Genomic DNA, 17,964 nt, shown 5'->3' with positions numbered 1-17,964 from the left:
GTGGCCCAAACCTCCCAAACCACAGCCAGCTTGCATTGGGAGAAAGGAGGCCGAATCTTAGTGTGCAGGCAGGAAGCTGCTCCCAGTTCTGTGGACTCTCAGAACCACCACTGCCATTGGGGTCCTTGTTGAAGGGCGTCATAAGAAGGTGTTCTTTGGAAAAAAAAGGCAGGAGCTATAAATGGTGGGCATCCTGAGGCTGTGGTCATGTGACATGAGAGTGGACATGAGCTAGGACTGATTCTGCTTGGGTGCTTTGGGGACATTCGGTCCATCATTGGAGTACTTATATATTTATTGAGCACTTACAATACTTGGGGCCTTATGGTATAGGTATAGGAGGAGCCTCATGGGAGTGGGATGGGTGATGGGCACAGCATAGATAAATCATAGGGTGTGCCAGGGATGATCCATGTAAAAGGGAGCAGAGCTGGAGACTGACAAAGAGGTATTGTGAAGGCATTTCACTTTCATTTTGATAAGATGATAAAGGTGGCCTAAAGGGGCAAGGCGCAGTGCACAGGTCCTAGCGCAGACCCTTGTTTGATGTTAGGGGACAGTGGGAAGTGGCTGGGCTCCATGCTTCTCAAGTGATTCAAGTGATCCTGTGCATTTTGCTTTAGGCCCTCTGCTTGGAGCTGGGCAGTCCTGGCCTAGTGGGGGCTTCTCACAGTGGTCTCCATATACCGATGCACCATTCATTGTTTGCCTGGAAAACAAGGACTACCACTACCCTGCGGGCTTGATCTCTTTCTCTCTCTCTCTCTCTCTCTCTCTCTCTCTCTCTCTCTCTCTCTCGTTTTGGTGAGTCATGGGGCTTGAACTTGGCCTTGGTGCTATTCCTGAGCTCTTCAGCTCAAGGCTACTGCCCTGTCCTTGAGCCAAGCTCCACTTCTGTTTTCTAGAGGTTAATTGGAGGTAAGAGTCTCAGGTCCTTTTGTGCCCTGGCTGGCTTTGAACCTTGATCCTCAGATCTCAGCCTCCTGAGTAGCTAGGATTACAGGTGTGAGCCACCACCTCCGGCTGGCTTGATCTCTTTTACTGGGCACCTACCCTCTGGGGACTGCTGGCTTGGTTTATGGCTTCACAGAAATACACACTCTGTGTGTGTGTGTGTGTGTGTGTGTGTGTGTGTGTGTGTGTGTGTGTGTCTTTCTTTCCTGGTCTCTGTATCCTTTCCTGCCATGAACTTCATTACTTTGATTCAGAGCCCCAGGCCTGGAAATCGTCCGAATGGCTGACATTTATTGAGAGCTCTAGCAGTGCCACATACTGCCTGCCTGCTTTACGCAAATTAATTCACTTCGTACTAATAAACCAAGGCAAGTAGATGGCATCCTCATTTAAGAGAGAAGGAAACTGAGGCAGAGGGAGGTTAAGAAATGCGATCAAATCCACACTTCAACCAAATATTATCTCTGATAGGAACCTGAGTAGTTTGGTTCCAAGAGGTCTTTGTCTTAACCACTGTGTGATGAGACCCATTACTTAGTAGAAGTTTGCATCTGAGGCCACATGTGCCTCTGGGAACATCCACAGTCTCTGGGACCAGGCATTGGGTACACTTGATTCAATAGAGCAGGGACTCTAGACAGCCCCAATTCTTTGCTCATGAAGATAGATCAGGACTTGCTCAGAGTCTTTCTGTGCTCTTTCTACCCACCTGGACTTTTTCCTGTGCGCCCCCTGGTGGTCAAGGTGCATCTCCACACTCTCTGAGAGGTGGGCTTCAGGTCAGATACTTCAGGGCATTGTGGAGACAGCTGCTTGAAACTCCAGACCCTGGGTTCACTGTTAGAAGCAGAATGCCTGGATCTGAACTATGGCAGAGGTTGGGCAAAGGCCTCCTGACATCATTCATGGAGCACTTAGGATGTAGTAGACCCCAGTGTTGCTTTTCATGTGTTATAGTGTTAAGTTTCTACAACCACTTGTGAAACAGGTATTTTGTTTTCAGGTTAGGACCTGCAGCCCAAAAAGTGAAATGGCCTTACCAGAGTTACATAGCTTGTAAACTTGTAAGATTTGATAACAAAACTTGTTGCTTCTAATCTGACCAGAGGAGACTGTGTGAGAAATCTGTCCACTGGAGAAGCTGAGGCCCAGAACAGGGATGTGGGTTTCTCAGGACACCAGGCAGTTAACGATTACGTCTCCCATTCTTGGCTGGCTTGCTTCCTCTGCTGGAGTGGTCCCTTTGGAAAAGTCAGAGTCCTTGTGTGGACACTTGGCGCTGAGGAGTGATTGGGATTCAGTCCAGTGCAGCCGAAGCCTGCCGTAGGGTAGGTCTCTGTGATGCCCAGGCTTTCCTTCCTTTCCCTGGCTGGGTAGTTATCAGCAGCGTGGCTTTTCTCTTCCTTGGTGTGTGAGTGCTTGGCAGTCAGCATTGGGTCAGCACAGTGAAATGCAACCCTGTAGCCCTCATCGTCCAGTGTGTCTATAGGCCTGACATGGGTCAGGCCCACACACAGTCCAGGCCAGGCCTCACCCTAAGTCAGGCCTGGTTTAGGGTGGTAAGGAGCTGGGCTCTGGGGTAGAGCACCTCTGAGGTAGGGCTAACCCAGAGTCTAAACACTGAGGCTGGCTCCAGATGGAGGAATTGACAGACAGTCTTGCCTGGCCTTTGGAGAATTCAGTTTTTTTTCTTGTTACAGTTCACAAGTCCAGACCTTCCACAACTTTTGCAGGGATAAAAAAAGAGAGACCATCTGTGGAGGAGACTAGCAAAAGACATCATTCTGGGATAGCACAGCTCAACTGAGATCCTACCACTCACTACTACCCCACTGTCTGCCTTGAACATGACCTGCCTTGCTCTCTAAGCCCATTGTGCCATACCCTCCTTCCATTTTTGCTTTACCCCATACTCTTACTCTGCAAGTGGCATTGCACAGACCCTTCTAACATGCAAATGGTAACCTGCCATCCCTGCCTGAACCCTTTCACTCTGCAGGTCTGGAACCCACTGGCCTTTCTTGATTCATCTCCTCCTCTTGGTCACTCTGCTGGCCTCCTGTTCTTCCTTTCCCTTTCCTTCTCCTTCTCCTTCCTTCCTTCCTTCCTTCCTTCCTTCCTTCCTTCCTTCCTTCCTTCCTTCCTTCCTTCCTTCCTTTTCTTTTCCTTCCTCAGGCCTTTTGTACTTACTGTTCTTGGACGTGGCTCCTACGTCTGCTTCAGTGGATTACTCATTCTTAAAATGTTCGTTCAAAGTCCCTTTTCTAGGAGCCTCCAGATCCAGCTGACAGCCAGGCACCAACATGTCCACAGCTTGGAACTTCTGTTCTGTAACGTGCTCTGTGGACTTTGATGTTTGTTCCTGTGGCTGTAGTGGATATTTCCCTTCTTGCAAAGTTTTAATGTTCATAAGGGCAGAGGTCATGTCTGTTTTTCTCAGTGTGTACACTGCACTGAGTACTATAAACATTGTTTCCTCACAGCACAAAACATATGAAGGGTAATGGAATGAACAAAAGAAACTAATAAACTACAGTCATGTGCTGGGTTTTGGAGGCTAAGGCATTTTGCAGCACAAACGGAATGCAACTGACATAGGATCAAGAGCCAGTTGTTCCTTCCTAGGTGGCTGGGAGAGTGAGGGAGGCCGTGAGGGAGCAGGAGCTCTGGGGCTAGGAGGAGATGATGGGGTGCTCAGGGTCCTGTCTTTAGACCCCCAGGGAGCTGGGCAGCTGCAGGCCATGGAGGGAGTCAGAGACCAGACTCATCACCTCCAGCAGGCACTGGATGGGCTAGGAGCCATGCCTGTGAGGGTCAAAGGGGCCCGTGCTCCTGTGGGGAGAAGCATGTCCCTGCCCCCCTGCCCCAGAGGGTCTTCTGCATTGGCACTCACTTCAGATTTTTCCTGAAGAAGGGGCTGCGTGGCCAAAGCATGTTCAGAAAACCTGGATACTGAACCTGGCTCCGAACAGTGGGGTCACTGTGTGCTCAGAACAGCTTCCAAGCCAAGCCTCAGTTTCCTCTCTTGTTGTAGCTAGATGGATGTGAGGACTGAGGGAACCTGTGCTCAGGCCACAGGCCTGGCTCAGTTCCTTGGCGTTGACCCTCCTCCCTCAACTCAGTGGTATGCATGCTTCACGGCAGAGGAAACTGAGGCTGGAGAAGGGACACAGCATGCTTGAGGCCAGGAAGCCCGGTAGTCTGCCAGTCTGTCAGCTGCTAGACTTTGCAGTGTGTGAGTCGGCCTCTCTGTGGAGTGGGTATGACAGCATGCGTGTCCTAGGACTACTGGGAAGGTTGGCTGGGGAGAGTGGAGCAGGGCCAGGATGTGGTGAGCTCCGCTTGCATAGGGTTCTGGACCTGACAGCTGTTTCCCTTCCACCTCACTCTGGCTGCAGGCCAACGAGAACAGCCTGCTGAGTGCACAGCTCAAAGGTTTTCCCCTCTTCCTGCACTCAAACCTGGGCCTGAAAGACTGCAGCATCAATCCCAAGTCCCCGCTGCTCTACGTGACACGGCCCAGCGAAGTGGAGAAGGGCGTGCTGCCTGGCGAGGACTGGACCGTGTTCCAGTCGAACCACTCTACGTACGAGCCGGTGCTTCTGGCCAAGACACGGTCCTCGGAGTCCATTCCCCACCTGGGTGCGGACGCCAGCCTGCATGCCGCGCTGCATGCCACAGTGGTCCAGGACCTGGGCCTCCATGACGGCATCCAGCGCGTGCTGTTTGGCAACAATCTCAACTTCTGGCTGCACAAGCTTGTCTTTGTGGATGCCGTGGCCTTCCTCACAGGCAAGCGCCTGTCGCTGCCTTTGGACCGCTACATCCTGGTGGACATCGATGACATCTTTGTGGGCAAAGAGGGCACTCGCATGAAGGTGGAAGATGTGAAGGTAAGGGGGGGCGTTTCCTCATCTGCCTGGCCCCTGGGCTGCCTGTTGGTAAAGCCCCGATGCCAGGCACAGTGGACTAAGCCTAACATTCTAGCTACTTGGGAGGGGGGGATCGTGGTTCCAGCCTGGGCACCATTCCATCTTGACCAATGGCTGAGCACTTCAGCTCAAGGCTACCACCCTGCCCCTTGAGTCACTGTGCCACTTCCGGTTTTCTAGTGGTTCATTGGAGATAAGGGTCTCATGGTCTTTAGTGCCTGGGCTGTCTTTGAATTTTGATCCTCAGATCTTAGCCTCCTGAGTAGCTAGGATTACAGTTGTGAGCCACTGCACCTGGCTTGAGTTCTATTTTGTGTAGTATAGTATATATATATATATATATATATATATATGTATGTGTTTATATACATATTGCCTGCACTAGACTAGTGTTCTCCTACCTATGGCCTCCTACCTGGGATTATGTCATCACACATGGCCTGAATCCCACAGGCAATGTATTTTGATGGAGGTGTATACAAGTAGTGGAATGTACACATTGAATTCAAAAGTGTTTACTAACAGAACTGTATGTAAAAGCATTTAACAAACAGCAAGGTTTTTCTCACATGTGAACTGTCCATGTGAAAGGGAAGGGAAGGCTTTGGGATAAGGCTATTAAGCAGTATTTAAAATTCAGTTTTCATCTACTCAGCATTTTACAGGAAGTTATTTGCAAGTGGAAGTGGTGCATGCTAGTGGAAGTGGGTATCCGTGTGGGTTGCTATGCCAGAGGGCAGCCATAACAATAAATCCAATGGAAACAAAACAGGGGATTAAATTCTAAGACACTGCTGTCTGCTGACCGGGTGTCTTCCTTACAGGAGATTAGCAAGTGTTAGAAACATATTAGCACCAAACCAAAACCCCTCTTCATTGCTCCAAGAGGCTTTACATGGACTCGAGAGAGGAAACCGTTCCCCTCTGCACAGTGTGGGTTGCTGTGCTGTGGTCTTCATGCACTTAAGTCTCCTGGTGGGGTTGACCTGAGATCTGAAAATAAGGGTCCTGTCTTGGTCAGGTGGGGCTCTACATCTCCTCATATCCCAGATATAAGAAGAAAGGAGCAGACTGGAGGTGGTAGGGAGCTGGCACTACGGTGGCAAGCTGGGACCTAATTTGGTCAGTTCAGTCCCATTGTGGCCCTGATTAGGCAACTTGGGCAAGTTCCCGTCACTGAGCCTCAGCTGGAAACTACTCTGCTGTTTGCTGCACCTGGGGTTCACTACACAGCACTGCCTGGCCGGCTGGTGTGAAGGAAGGGGGCCCCACCCTCCAGGCTGCAACCTCAAAACACCCGCCTTCCCCTCCCTACTCCCAGCTCTCAAGGCTGCTGAAGCTGGACAGGCCAGTGACTTTGATCTGCTTTTACGCATTGTGTTTCTTCCTGACATTTTATTTCCTCAAGGACTCTCTTGCTGAAGGAAAATTGACAAGTTTATTACAGTTGAGCCTGCCATCTGAACATCTTCTCTCGATGCCACTTCTGACTTCTGATAAAGTAGACTGCCCCACTTCTTCTGTAGGATGCTCGTTCAGTGTCCTAATCTGGTTCTCTCCTGCTTGAACCCAGGCCCAGGGCAGGTAGTTCCCTGTGACATTGTGGTCTAGGAAGTGTAGCTGCTGCACTTGCTGCATTATTATTGCCCATGTTGTTGTTGTTGTCATCATCTTCTCTGCTCCTGCTGCTGCTGTCAGGTCACAGAACTTGAACTCTGGGCCTAGGCCCTGTGCCTGAGCTCTTCAGCTCAAGGCTTCTGCCCTACCCCCTGAGCCACAGTGTCACTTCCGGTTTTCTAGTGGTTAATTGGAGATAAGTCTCACCATCTTTAGTGCCCAGACCGGCTTTGAACTGCAATCCTCAAATCTCAGCCTCCTGAGTAGCTAGGATTACAGGCATGAGCCACCAGACTCAGCTTGACTTTATTTTTTCCCCCCTTTCTTCTGCTTAATTATTTTGAGACAGGCGTTCACCATGTAGTTCAGGCTGGCTTTGAACTCCTGGCCCTCCTTCCCCAGACTCCCAAAGTTCTTCTCTGCTTTTCCCTATTTCTGACATGAGAGGTATGATAGCATGCAGAAGCCAGGTCTGCAGTAGCGTACAAATCGAAGCGCCCTCTTCTGGGCGGGCGCTTAGCAGAGTGCAGATATCAAAACACTTCTGCAGCAGGATCTCCTTGCCCTTCAACATGCTTATGAGCCAGAAGGGGCAAACACAGTGGACAACTGTGTTCTTCCTTAGAGCTGTGAATGTCTCCTCATTAGTGTGTACAGTTCTGGCTTGTGGCACAACTTACAGAGAACCCATAGAAGCTACGTCTTCAGGGTATGGTAAGTGCCAGGCTCTACTCAGCCCTCTGTGTGTTACCTCATTTGGTTCTCAAGGCAGCCTGGTCATATTACAAAGGGGCACACTGAGGCTCAGAGAGGTGAAATAATGTGCCCAACGCCACTCAGCTGGAACAGGCATGCTTGGCCTTGGTCAGATGCTCGTGGTGACAGCATACAATCTGGAGTTGGTTTGAAAGCAGCTTCCTGCCGGATTCCTAGCAGCCTACAGTTCAGCTGCATGCGTGTTCCACAGGGTAACATCCCTTCACTTCCCTGCTGTGCCTGCTGTGTGCGTGGGCCATTACAGCCCAGACATGCAGTCCACCCTTGGAATGCTCAGGATCCTAACGCCAGCCTCGTGTTGTGCTGGGTGCAGAAAACCTTTCACAAAGACACAGAGGCTCTGACCACAGATGGTGGCAGTGACCACCAGTTTTCCTCATTTTATTCTCTCAAGAGATATTGTCCTTTTTCACAGTTGAAGAAATCAAGGCACAGTCTTGAACCGATTCAGCAGAGCCAGGAGGGAGTCCTGGTCTTGTAGTGCTGAAGATTGTAGCACAGTCTGGCTTTGTGGGGTGCACCTGTGCTAACCAACACAGACGTGAGCCCTCTGTGTAGACAGGACTTGTACATGGCTGAATGCTCTGTTACCTTTTTAAAAAAGTCTTTAAACTTGGGGTTGTTTTTTATTTTAACATCAATTGCATGTACTTATGGACACATATGATGTCTAGTGATGGAATCGGGGAAATTTAAAGACTCCCACTGCACCTGTGAGTCCCATGACTGAATTGCCTGTTGAATATTCTTCATAATCTTTCAGCTTTGTGGCTGGTCCTGCTGGAGCAGGCCTCAGGGAAGGTGTGGGAGTTCCTGACATCCTTCCACCCCTTCCCTTCTCCTCTGTTTCCTAGGCCCTGTTTGATACACAGAATGAACTACGTACACATATCCCAAACTTCACCTTCAACCTGGGCTACTCAGGGAAATTCTTCCACACAGGTAAGAGGCCTTCTCCAGCTTGACCAGTACCTTCCAGAGCCTTCTCTATAGCTACCCCTTGAAGCCTTGCCACAGGGCCCAGGTTGGCTTGCTGGCCACACAGGAACAAATCTGACCCTCTTGGGCCAGGCCCCCAATGCTAGTAGGTCACAAGAGCAGGCCCAGGCCCATGCAGAGGGCATGTGGGGATGGTGACAACAGCTCCAGTGGTTCCCGTGTACCCTTCCTGGCTGTTCAGGCTGTGCTGTCCTCGGCGGGGTGTCTTCTCTTATCTTCCCACCATTTAAAATGACTTGTATTATTTGTGTGTATGCAAAAAACCAGCTAAGTTCTAAGAACATTACAGAAGTATGTGGCATAGAAAGTAGAAGTGCCCTGTAGTTGTAGTCACCCAGCCACTGGCAGGACCAGGGTCCTGATTTCATTTGGAGGTAGAGGGGCTGGCTCACGCCTGCCTTTTTCTCCAGGCTCTTTCAAACTCCTCCCATGTTGCCTTGTGGGGCTGGGCAGGTGAATAACCATGGATTAGCCAACTGCGCTGGCTTCCCCCTCCCTGTTCTCTGCTCACTGAGAGAGAATAGCCTCTCTGGCATCTAGATGGAACCACCTCGATCAGCAATTAAATGGTGCCGGGAGAATACGTACAGAACGTGTGACATAGCTCAGGCCAAGCAGGAACATGCCTGGTCACCTGCATTTCTTTCTTTTCTTTTTGGTCAACTGTGGGGCTTGAACTCAGGGCCTAGGTGCTGAACTTTTTTTTTTCCCCTCAAAGCTAGCACTCTACCACTTTGAGCCACAGCTCTATTTCCAGTTTTCTGGTGGTTTGAGCCACTGCTTCACTTTTAGTTTTCTGGTAGTTAATGAGAGCTAAATCTCATGGAGTTTCCTGCTGGGCTGATTTTGAACCGAGATTCTCAAATGTCAGCCTCCTGAGTAGCTAGGATTATAGGCATGAGCTACCAGCACCCAGCTCATCTGCCTGCCTGCCTGCCTTCCTTCCTTCCTTCCTTCCTTCCTTCCTTCCTTCCTTCTTTCCTTCCTTCCTTCCCTCCCTCCTTCCTTCTCCCCCTCCCCCCCTTTCTTTCTTTCTTTCTTTTTGGTGGGTCATGGGGCTTGAATTCAGCCTGGGCCCTGTCCCTGAGCTCTTCAGCTTAAGGCTACCGCCCTACCCTTGAGCCAAGTCCCACTTCCCATTTTCTAGAGGTTAATTGGAGATAAGAGCCTCAGGTCCTTTTGTGCCTGGGCTGGCTTTGAACCTTGATCCTCAGATACCCTCCTGACTAGCTAGGATTACAGGCATGAGCCACCGTGCCAGCTTTTTTTTTTTTTTTTTTTTTACCAGTCCTGAGGCTTGAACTCAGGACCTGGGCACTGTCCTTGAGCTTTCTCAAGGCTATCGCTCTACTACGTGAGCCACAGTACCACTTTCAGTTTTTTGTGTATACCAAGGAATCAGTGGTATTCTGTAGAATTCTGTGATATGAAGGAATCAAACCTAGGGCTTTGTGCATGTTAGGCAAGCTCTCTACCATTAGACCACACTCCTGGCCCCTGCATTCTTATATTCTTACCCATTAGCCTGCTGTAAGTGGTTGCAATAATACACATGAGATAGAGTTTAGCATTCTGTGAGGGACCCCTTTTGGATCATTGCAGTAGGGTCAGAACAGACACGAGAGAACTAGAGGGAATGCTTGGGCTTGGGATTGTTGACTTCCAGACTCCAAAGGCCCCGAGAAGAAAAGGTCTCAGCCAAGGAGGACACTGGTGAAGCAGGAAGCAGTGTAGACTGTGCTGTAGGGCTGTGTGTTCTGTACTCGTCCACCCTGCTCCTGGGTGGGCTGTGTATTCCCCTGGGGCTCCTTTGAAGGGACTGAATGCTCCCCGGGCTGTGCTGCAGGCACTGATGCTGAGGATGCTGGGGATGATCTGCTGCTGTCCTATGTGAAGGAGTTCTGGTGGTTCCCCCACATGTGGAGCCACATGCAGCCCCACCTTTTCCACAACCAGTCTGTGCTGGCTGAGCAGATGGCCCTGAACAAGAAGTTCGCTGTCGTGAGTAAGATTCCCTACAGGGCAGAGCCGGAGGAGTGGGAAGGGGGCCAAAGTTGGGACTGGGCTGGGGCCTCTACTGCTGGCCTCTTGCGACTTTTACAGTTCTATTGGATGGATTGTTACCCCATCCCCATTCCAGGACCTGGGGCAAGCTGCCTTTATAGCAGTCAGAAAGCCTTGAGAAGCTACTTGCTCACTTGCTCAGGCCCGTAAACCTAGCTAGCCAAGAGGTTGAGACCGAAGGATCCGTGTTCAAAGCCAGACAGAGCAGGAAAGTCCATGAGACTGTTTTCTGTGGTTAACCACCAAAAAGTCATAGTGGAGGTGTGGCACAAGTAGTAGAGCATTAGCCTTGAGCAAAAAAAACAAAAACAAAAACAAAAAACCCATAAGGGACAGCACCTAGGCCCTAAGTTCAAGGCCCACTACTAGCACACAGGTATGCATGCACGCACACGAAAGCCTCAAGAGAATAGACAAACTTTATAATCAAGAAACTGAGACTCACAGGGCACATGAGTTCTTAAATCCAGTCCCGTGTCTCTCATGGTATTAAGCTCTCACCACCTTGAGTGACTCTGGAAAGTTAGAAGAGGTACCTAGTGAAAGGGATAGGTACTCAGTAGACCCACTTGGGCTTGCTTCCTGGACAGTTAGGGGCAAGAGGAGCAGAAGGTTCCCCCCTCCCCTCCCGACCTGCTCTACAGGGTGTGTGATTCTTACAAATTGGAAGGATTGGGAGGGGGAGATGCAGCTCTGGCCCTCACTCAGTCTGACATCCTAGCCACATCCCTTTTCTTCCTGGGCCTTGATCTCCCATGGGTATCGTAAGAGCAGAGACCATCTGTCCTGCTATACTTGCCTCGGGTTTTTCTTTCACATGAACAAAGGGAGGATAGGGCCTAAAGGGGAAAGACCCACCTTCATCCTGCTCTGCTGTCCTCCCCGTAGGAGCATGGCATTCCCACAGACATGGGGTACGCAGTGGCACCCCATCACTCGGGCGTGTACCCTGTGCATGTGCAGCTGTATGAGGCATGGAAGCAGGTGTGGAACATCCGCGTGACCAGCACAGAGGAGTACCCCCACCTGAAGCCAGCCCGTTACCGCCGAGGCTTCATCCACAATGGCATCATGGCAAGTGGCCTGGCAGCGGGTGGCGGGAATGGTGGGAGGCAGGCTCGTGTGGTGCTGTCCTGGGAAGCAGGGCTGTGCTGAGCTGGCACAGGTACCACAGGCCAGATTATGCTGCCCCTTTGGCCATCTGAGGATCCATCAGATGGATCTGTCAGTGGTAGTCTGCCCACTTGGGACAGAATCTAGGAGTGGACAGTCTTCTGAAGGGGATTTCTATGAGGATATGGGATGGCCCGTTAGACCCATTTGCTCACTTAAAAACTTTTGAGACCAGATGCAGTGGCTCACACTTGTAATCCTAACTACTCAGGAGGCTGAGATCTGAGGATCACAGTTCAAAGCCAGCCCAGGCACTAAAGTTCATGAGACTCTTATCTCCAATTAACCACTAGAAAACTGGAAGTGGTGCTGTGACTCAAGGGATAGTGCGGTAGCCTTGAGCTGAAGAGCTCAGGAGCAGCACCCAGGCCCAGAGTTCAAGTCCCACGACCAACCCTCCCCACCAAAACAATAGCAGCAGCAAAACAAAACAAACTCTTGAGCTTTAGCAATGTGTAATTCCTTTTCCAGGGATTGGGGACATAAAAGTACAAAAAGCAGACAAGTTTCTGGCCTTGTAGACCTGGCTGGAATTCTAATGGCAATAGATAATGTGCTGATGGAGATGTAAAGTATATGACAGATGATGATAGGTCCCTGAGGAGAGGGACCTGAGGCTGGGAAGGGAGGTAGGGGAGGGGCGGTCAGTAAGTGTTAGGGAAAGTCTTCCTGGGAAAAGCCATGCTGTTACCTGTGGAAGAACATTGAAGACAGAACACAGCAAGTGCATAGGCCCTGAGGCAGGCTTGTGCTGGGTGTGTTTGAGGACCAACTAGTAGACCAGTGTGCCTGGAGGGGAGGAAGGGAGAGGCAGATGATAGTTGTCAGCCCATTGACAAGCCAGAAGGCACAGGGCTATGGAATGGTAGCCATTGATGGGCTTCAGCTACTGGGCAGACGTGGGAGGGCTTCGAATGGGACCCAGGTTGACTTACATTAAAAAAAAACAAAAAACATTCCTTCATCCTTCCCGTGCCCGTTCAGTGGAATTTAGAGAGTAGGGTACAACAGTAGAAGCAAGCAAACAAGTTAGGAGGCCATTGCGGCCCCCCAGAAGAGAGAGAGATCCTAGTGCAGGATGGGAATGTAATTGTATAATCGGACTTGTTAGAAGGTGGAGCTACTAGGTCTGTCCAGGTGTATGTAAGATATAGGAAGAAGACAGAAGTCAAGAGTGGCTCTTAAGGTTTCTGGCCTGAGTCATTAGATGGATGTGTTATCATGATAGGAAACGGGCAGCTGTCTGTGTCCATCAATCCATCTGTCCATCTGTCCACAAACCCATCCATCCAACCATTTATCTATCCACCCATCTATGTACTTTCTCAATATAGAGACATTGATGCTGAGCACTAATTGGTGACAAAACAGGCCCATTCCAGCTCTCTTATAGCCTGCCTTCCAGAAGGGAGACTGCTCATGCATGCTATGAGCATGACCAGGCAATGTGCTGACATTACCTGCAGAAAATCACTGGTAGAGCCATGTTACTGAATCTTTGCTGCAAGTGGTCTAGGTTTCAGAAAGTTTTTCTGCCACTCTAGAGCCTGCTCTGTCTGTGCCGGGGACATCAGTGAAATGACAAGGGCCCGTGTTCACCTGGGGCAGTGTCACAGGTTGCAGTGTTTGGGAACAAGGGTCCCCAGGGGGAAGGCTGTATGGCCATTGGAGACCATGTTTCTGAGGAGATGTAGCTCTGACCTGGGAAAGAGCCCGCCTACCACCACCCATGCCTGTGATATCACAGCTCCTCTCCTGCCTTTCCCCAGGTCCTCCCTCGGCAGACCTGTGGCCTCTTTACACACACCATCTTCTACAACGAGTACCCTGGTGGCTCCAGCGAACTGGACAAGATCATCAATGGGGGCGAGCTCTTTCTTACTGTGCTCCTCAATCCTGTGAGTCCTGTGTAGCCTGCTGCTGTGGGTGGGGGCTGCTTGGTGCCTCTTAGCAGGTGCAGGGATTTCCTGGGATGAGGAAGGAAGAGCAGGAGGTCAGAGGGAGAGCCTGGCAGTTGGGAAATCTCCTCTCCCATCCCAGCCCTGCCCTTTCTCTGCTGCTTGCGCTGGGGGAAGACCTCAGAACTTTACTTTTCTGCATTTCATACTCATGGACTTTTTTACAGAACTATTACATTTCTGTGCATATTCTTTTTCGGGTGCACATGTGTTCTTGTACATGCACATTTGTGTGCACCAAGACTTATGTAGACACACATATACATACATACACATACACAAACACAAACACATATCTTCATTTGAGCTTCCTGGGTCTCCTGGTTTGTGAAATGGAAGTAATCAGCGGGGCATGGATGACTGCTCAGAAGGCTGATCATGGTTCAAAGCCAGCCCAGGGGAAAAAATCCTCATGAGACTCTTATCTCCAGTTAACCACTCAAAAACCAGAAGTGGAGCTGTGGCTCCAAGTATCCTCTGTTCTCCTCATCTGCCACACATATTATCCCACTGAGGTTTCTGATGGCCCCAGTGTGCCTTGCCCTGGTCTTTGGGCAGTCCGAGGCAGAGCCAGTGGGATCAGTGGTGAGGGTGGTGCAGGTAGGTGCTAACTGGCCGCTGCTTCCCTCCCTGCTCCTGGAACAGATCAGCATCTTCATGACACACCTGTCCAACTACGGGAATGACCGCCTGGGTCTGTACACCTTTAAGCACCTCGTGCGCTTCCTGAACTCCTGGACCAACCTGCGGCTGCAGACCCTGCCCCCGGTGCAGCTGGCTCAGAAGTACTTCCAGATCTTTTCTGAGGAGAAAGACCCCCTCTGGCAGGTGGGTTAGGGTAGCCTTGTGCCTTGCTTCAGCATGGGTTGAGCCTTCTCCTTTCCATTCCACACCCTCTCGAGTAGCAGCTCAGATGACTGTTTGCCCACCAGTGTGGGTGTTCTGTGCACACGTACACCTGTGTACACACTTCCCTTCTCTGAGCTTCATACTCAGCTTTGGAAAAGACAGCTTTTAAGAATTGCAGATGATCTCGTGTGGCTGGAGTGTGGAGGGTGCGAGCCCTGGCTGGGCACTCCCCTGCAGCCTTTCATGTTCCTTTGCTTGATACCACTGGAAAAGACTTAGGGGTGGGTGGCTTGGAGCTGTCCTAGGGAAAGTCTACAGCTCCTGGCTGTTATAAGTTGGAAGCAAGCTGGGTGTGGGTGACTCACGCCTGTAATCCTAGCTACTCAGGAAGCTGAGATCTGAGGATCGCAGTTCAAAGCCAGCCCAGGCAAAAAAGTCCATGAGACTCTTTATCTCCAATTAACCACCAGAAAAGCAGAAGTGGTACTGTGGCTCAAGTGGTAGAGTGCTAGTCGCGAGCTGAAGAGCTTAGGGACAATGCTCAGGCTCAGAGTTCGAGCTCCACAACTGACCACCCCCCAAAAAAACCAAAACAAAATAAAACAAAAAACGTGGGAAGCAGGAACCAGACTTGGTGGCAGTTTCATAGTTCAGACCAGATGTCCACAGACCACAGCTCCTGGATCAAATCTATTCTGTGGCCAGTTTCTCTAGAGAAGGTTTTCTTGGCAGCAGCCCCACCCCTGCTCCTCCTTGTGAGTACTGTTGGCGCCGTTGTCATGTCATAGCGACAGAGGGGAGACTAGGCAGGATCCAAAACCTCCAGTGTTTACTAAATATTTCCCAAGAGGCTTACTGAACTCTGGAGGAAAAGCTCACTGACCCCTGGTTCAGACACTGCTAGACCAGTGAGGTTCTATTAGTGCTAGCTGCACAGCTGGGTATTTAGCCAGGCTCTGTGAGGGACATGACACCAAGTCCCTGCCTGTCATGGCTAATGTCCAGAGGTAAGGGTGTGATGAGGGCATCTGTGGGCATTGTGCCTGTGGTGAGGGCCACAGACTTGCTGTGTGGGAATCTGTTTCATCATGGATGTCTGGGCCTCCCTATTCCGTCGTTGTTTTAGGACCCCTGTGAGGACAAACGCCACAAAGACATCTGGTCCAAGGAGAAGACATGTGATCGCTTCCCCAAGCTCCTCATCATCGGCCCCCAGAAAACAGGCAAGTCTCTTTACCATGATCTGCTCCCTCGCCCCCCACTCTTGCTGCCTCAAGCCACAAAACTCTGGGGACTACCTGCCCTTCTTTTCCCAACACTGGGAGTCAACTTTAAGTAAACATGAATTGCCTATCACTGGAGATTGGAAGGGGGCAGAGTGTGGGTCTGGCATTCTCCTATTTGTCTTGAACCACAGCCTTAGTAGCTCTCCTTTGGTCCTCCTGATAGTCTCTGAGCCTAGGCAGAAAGGAAGCTCGATCAGCTGCTTTGCATGTGTGCATAGTGTCAGATAAAGAATGATCCATTAGCCATGTCTGCCAGAGGTGCAGGGGGAGACGCACTGATACTGCTGCTTAGTAGTTGCTCCAATCTTACATACAGGGAACTCCAACTGAGTATTAGTGGTGCATGCCTGCAATCCCAGCACTCAGGAGGTGCAGGCAGAGGATGGAGCGTCTGAGGCCAGCCTGTGCTACATAGTCTCAAAATACTAAAAAGAAAGGGGCAGGGGGGTGTGGGGGGAGAAGCAAACAAGGCTCAGAAAGTTAAGTAACTTGTTGTAATATGCTTGGTTAGAAAACGATCAAGCAGGTTGGCTCCAGGTCATGAAACCTGGTTTTTATGACTCCAAAGCTTATGAGTGGTTTTTGTAGAAGGAAGAATAGGGGAGAAAATGAGTAAGGGGAGGGCACTTCTAAGAACTCACATCAGAATGGGAATTCTTGGCTTCTTAAGAGTTTCACACTGGCCAAATACTGTGTGTGGTGCATGTCTGTGATTCCAGCACTCACGAGGCTAAGGCAGGAGAATTATGAGTTGAGGCCATCTAGAGTGACATAGTAAGACTCTTAACACAAATGAATGAATGAACGCCCACATTTCTCACATTAACAACTTGGGATGGTCAGAGCTCTCTTCCCTGGGTTGGGCCCAAGTGCCAGACTGAGTAGATGTCCAGAGCTAGAGAGGAGCAGCAGGAGATCCAGAGGAGACATTAGTCAACCTCACATGGCCGCCATGGTAAGAGGATTCCAAGGTCAAGTCCTTGTTTTCTGGTGGAAGATGCTGTAATAGATTAATGATGTCTGCAAGGGGTACAGAAGATGGGGTGTTGTCCACATGCATGCTCATCTTGGATTTTGTACAATTTGTTTCTTGTACACATGTGGAAATTTAAGACCTGGAAGAAACAAGCCACTTTTCTAGGACCTCCTTGTGAATATTGTGGATACTGAGGCCCAGAACTCAGATTCTATTGTGGGCTCAGCCCTGGTCTCAGCTGCTTCCCTTTCTACAGGTACCACAGCCCTCTATCTGTTCCTGGGCATGCACCCAGACCTAAGCAGCAACTACCCCAGCTCAGAGACTTTTGAGGAGATCCAGTTTTTTAATGGCCACAACTACCACAAAGGCATTGACTGGTAAGGGGGCCTTTCTCTCCATGCAGGACTGGAAGGCCTTCATGGAGCCTTCTGGAGAGGCCCGTGGGGCCACACAGGAAACAGCTGGTGCTTGCTCACACACAGCACAAGTTTTTATAAACAGGGACAAGGCTCAGTGATACTTCAGTCCTGGTGAGAGAGCTTCATCACAGATGGGGTGATTGATAGGAAAGTCCTTTGGCCTTCTACATGACCTGGGTCAGAAACTGCTAAACTTGGAGTTCAGCCCTTCCCTTGCTTGCACAGAAGCATATGAGTCCCAGAGGAGGGGAGGAGCATGCGCCACACTTCAAGGCCTTCTGGTGACAGTCCAAGTAGTGTAACCAAGAGCTGGCTTTTCCCTCTGTAATGGGCCAGATGTGGGGAGAAGATGTTCTTGGGAGACCTCCAGAGGTATTGGATGGTTTCTCAAGTGAGTAGAGTCACAATTTCCCCACCAGAATTTTCCCTAGAGGTCACCTTAAGTGTGTGTGGGCCAGCATGGGATGGTTTTACTTTTCAATTTATGTATCACCTTCATTTGCTATTCCTGTTATTAGACATTCTGGGTGGAGATTATGGGCCTTTTATTGGGTGTTTGTCTTTTTCTGTTGGTATTTCTGTCTTTCATCTGCCTGTCAGCTCTCTGTCCATCTGGTCTGTCACCTGGTATATCTGCCCATGTGTCTGTCTATCCATACACTCACCTATCATATTTCTGTATGTCTACCATTTCTCTGCTTACCTAAAACTCCTTTTGGCCAGATGTATCAGTACGAAGTCAGTATGTTTGTGTCTAGAAAGGGAATACAGTGTGAGCTCTCTGCTTAGTGACATCTTCCACAGAAATACACTACCGTGCCTGGGACAAGGCCCGTGAATATTTGTACTGCAAGATTAAGACATTGACTTTTGTTGCCGAATGGCTTTGGTATAAGCTTAGGAAACAAAGCTTCTGTTTTCCGGGCTTTCTCAAGTTAGATTTTAGAAAGAAAATTC

General features: G+C 50.0%; 1 protein-coding gene across 1 annotated transcript in view; it reads left to right on the top strand.

The window, feature by feature from the left end:
* Positions 1-17,964, top strand: part of Ndst1 (N-deacetylase and N-sulfotransferase 1) — a 68,043-nt gene that overhangs the window by 37,392 nt on the left and 12,687 nt on the right. The window contains exons 3-10 of the mRNA XM_090331224.1: positions 4,353-4,847; positions 8,135-8,222; positions 10,126-10,280; positions 11,232-11,417; positions 13,286-13,414; positions 14,120-14,302; positions 15,450-15,546; positions 16,842-16,965. Coding sequence (XP_090187350.1) covers positions 4,353-4,847; positions 8,135-8,222; positions 10,126-10,280; positions 11,232-11,417; positions 13,286-13,414; positions 14,120-14,302; positions 15,450-15,546; positions 16,842-16,965 — 1,457 coding nt within the window. The remainder of the gene's footprint in view (positions 1-4,352; positions 4,848-8,134; positions 8,223-10,125; positions 10,281-11,231; positions 11,418-13,285; positions 13,415-14,119; positions 14,303-15,449; positions 15,547-16,841; positions 16,966-17,964) is intronic.

This window comes from Megascapheus bottae, chromosome 4 (assembly GCF_031878675.1).
Source record: "Megascapheus bottae isolate mThoBot1 chromosome 4, mThoBot2.hap1, whole genome shotgun sequence".
NCBI lineage: Eukaryota > Metazoa > Chordata > Mammalia > Rodentia > Geomyidae > Megascapheus > Megascapheus bottae.
The sequence above is the reverse complement of the archived record's forward strand: the minus strand, read 5'-3'. Positions and strand labels throughout refer to the sequence as shown.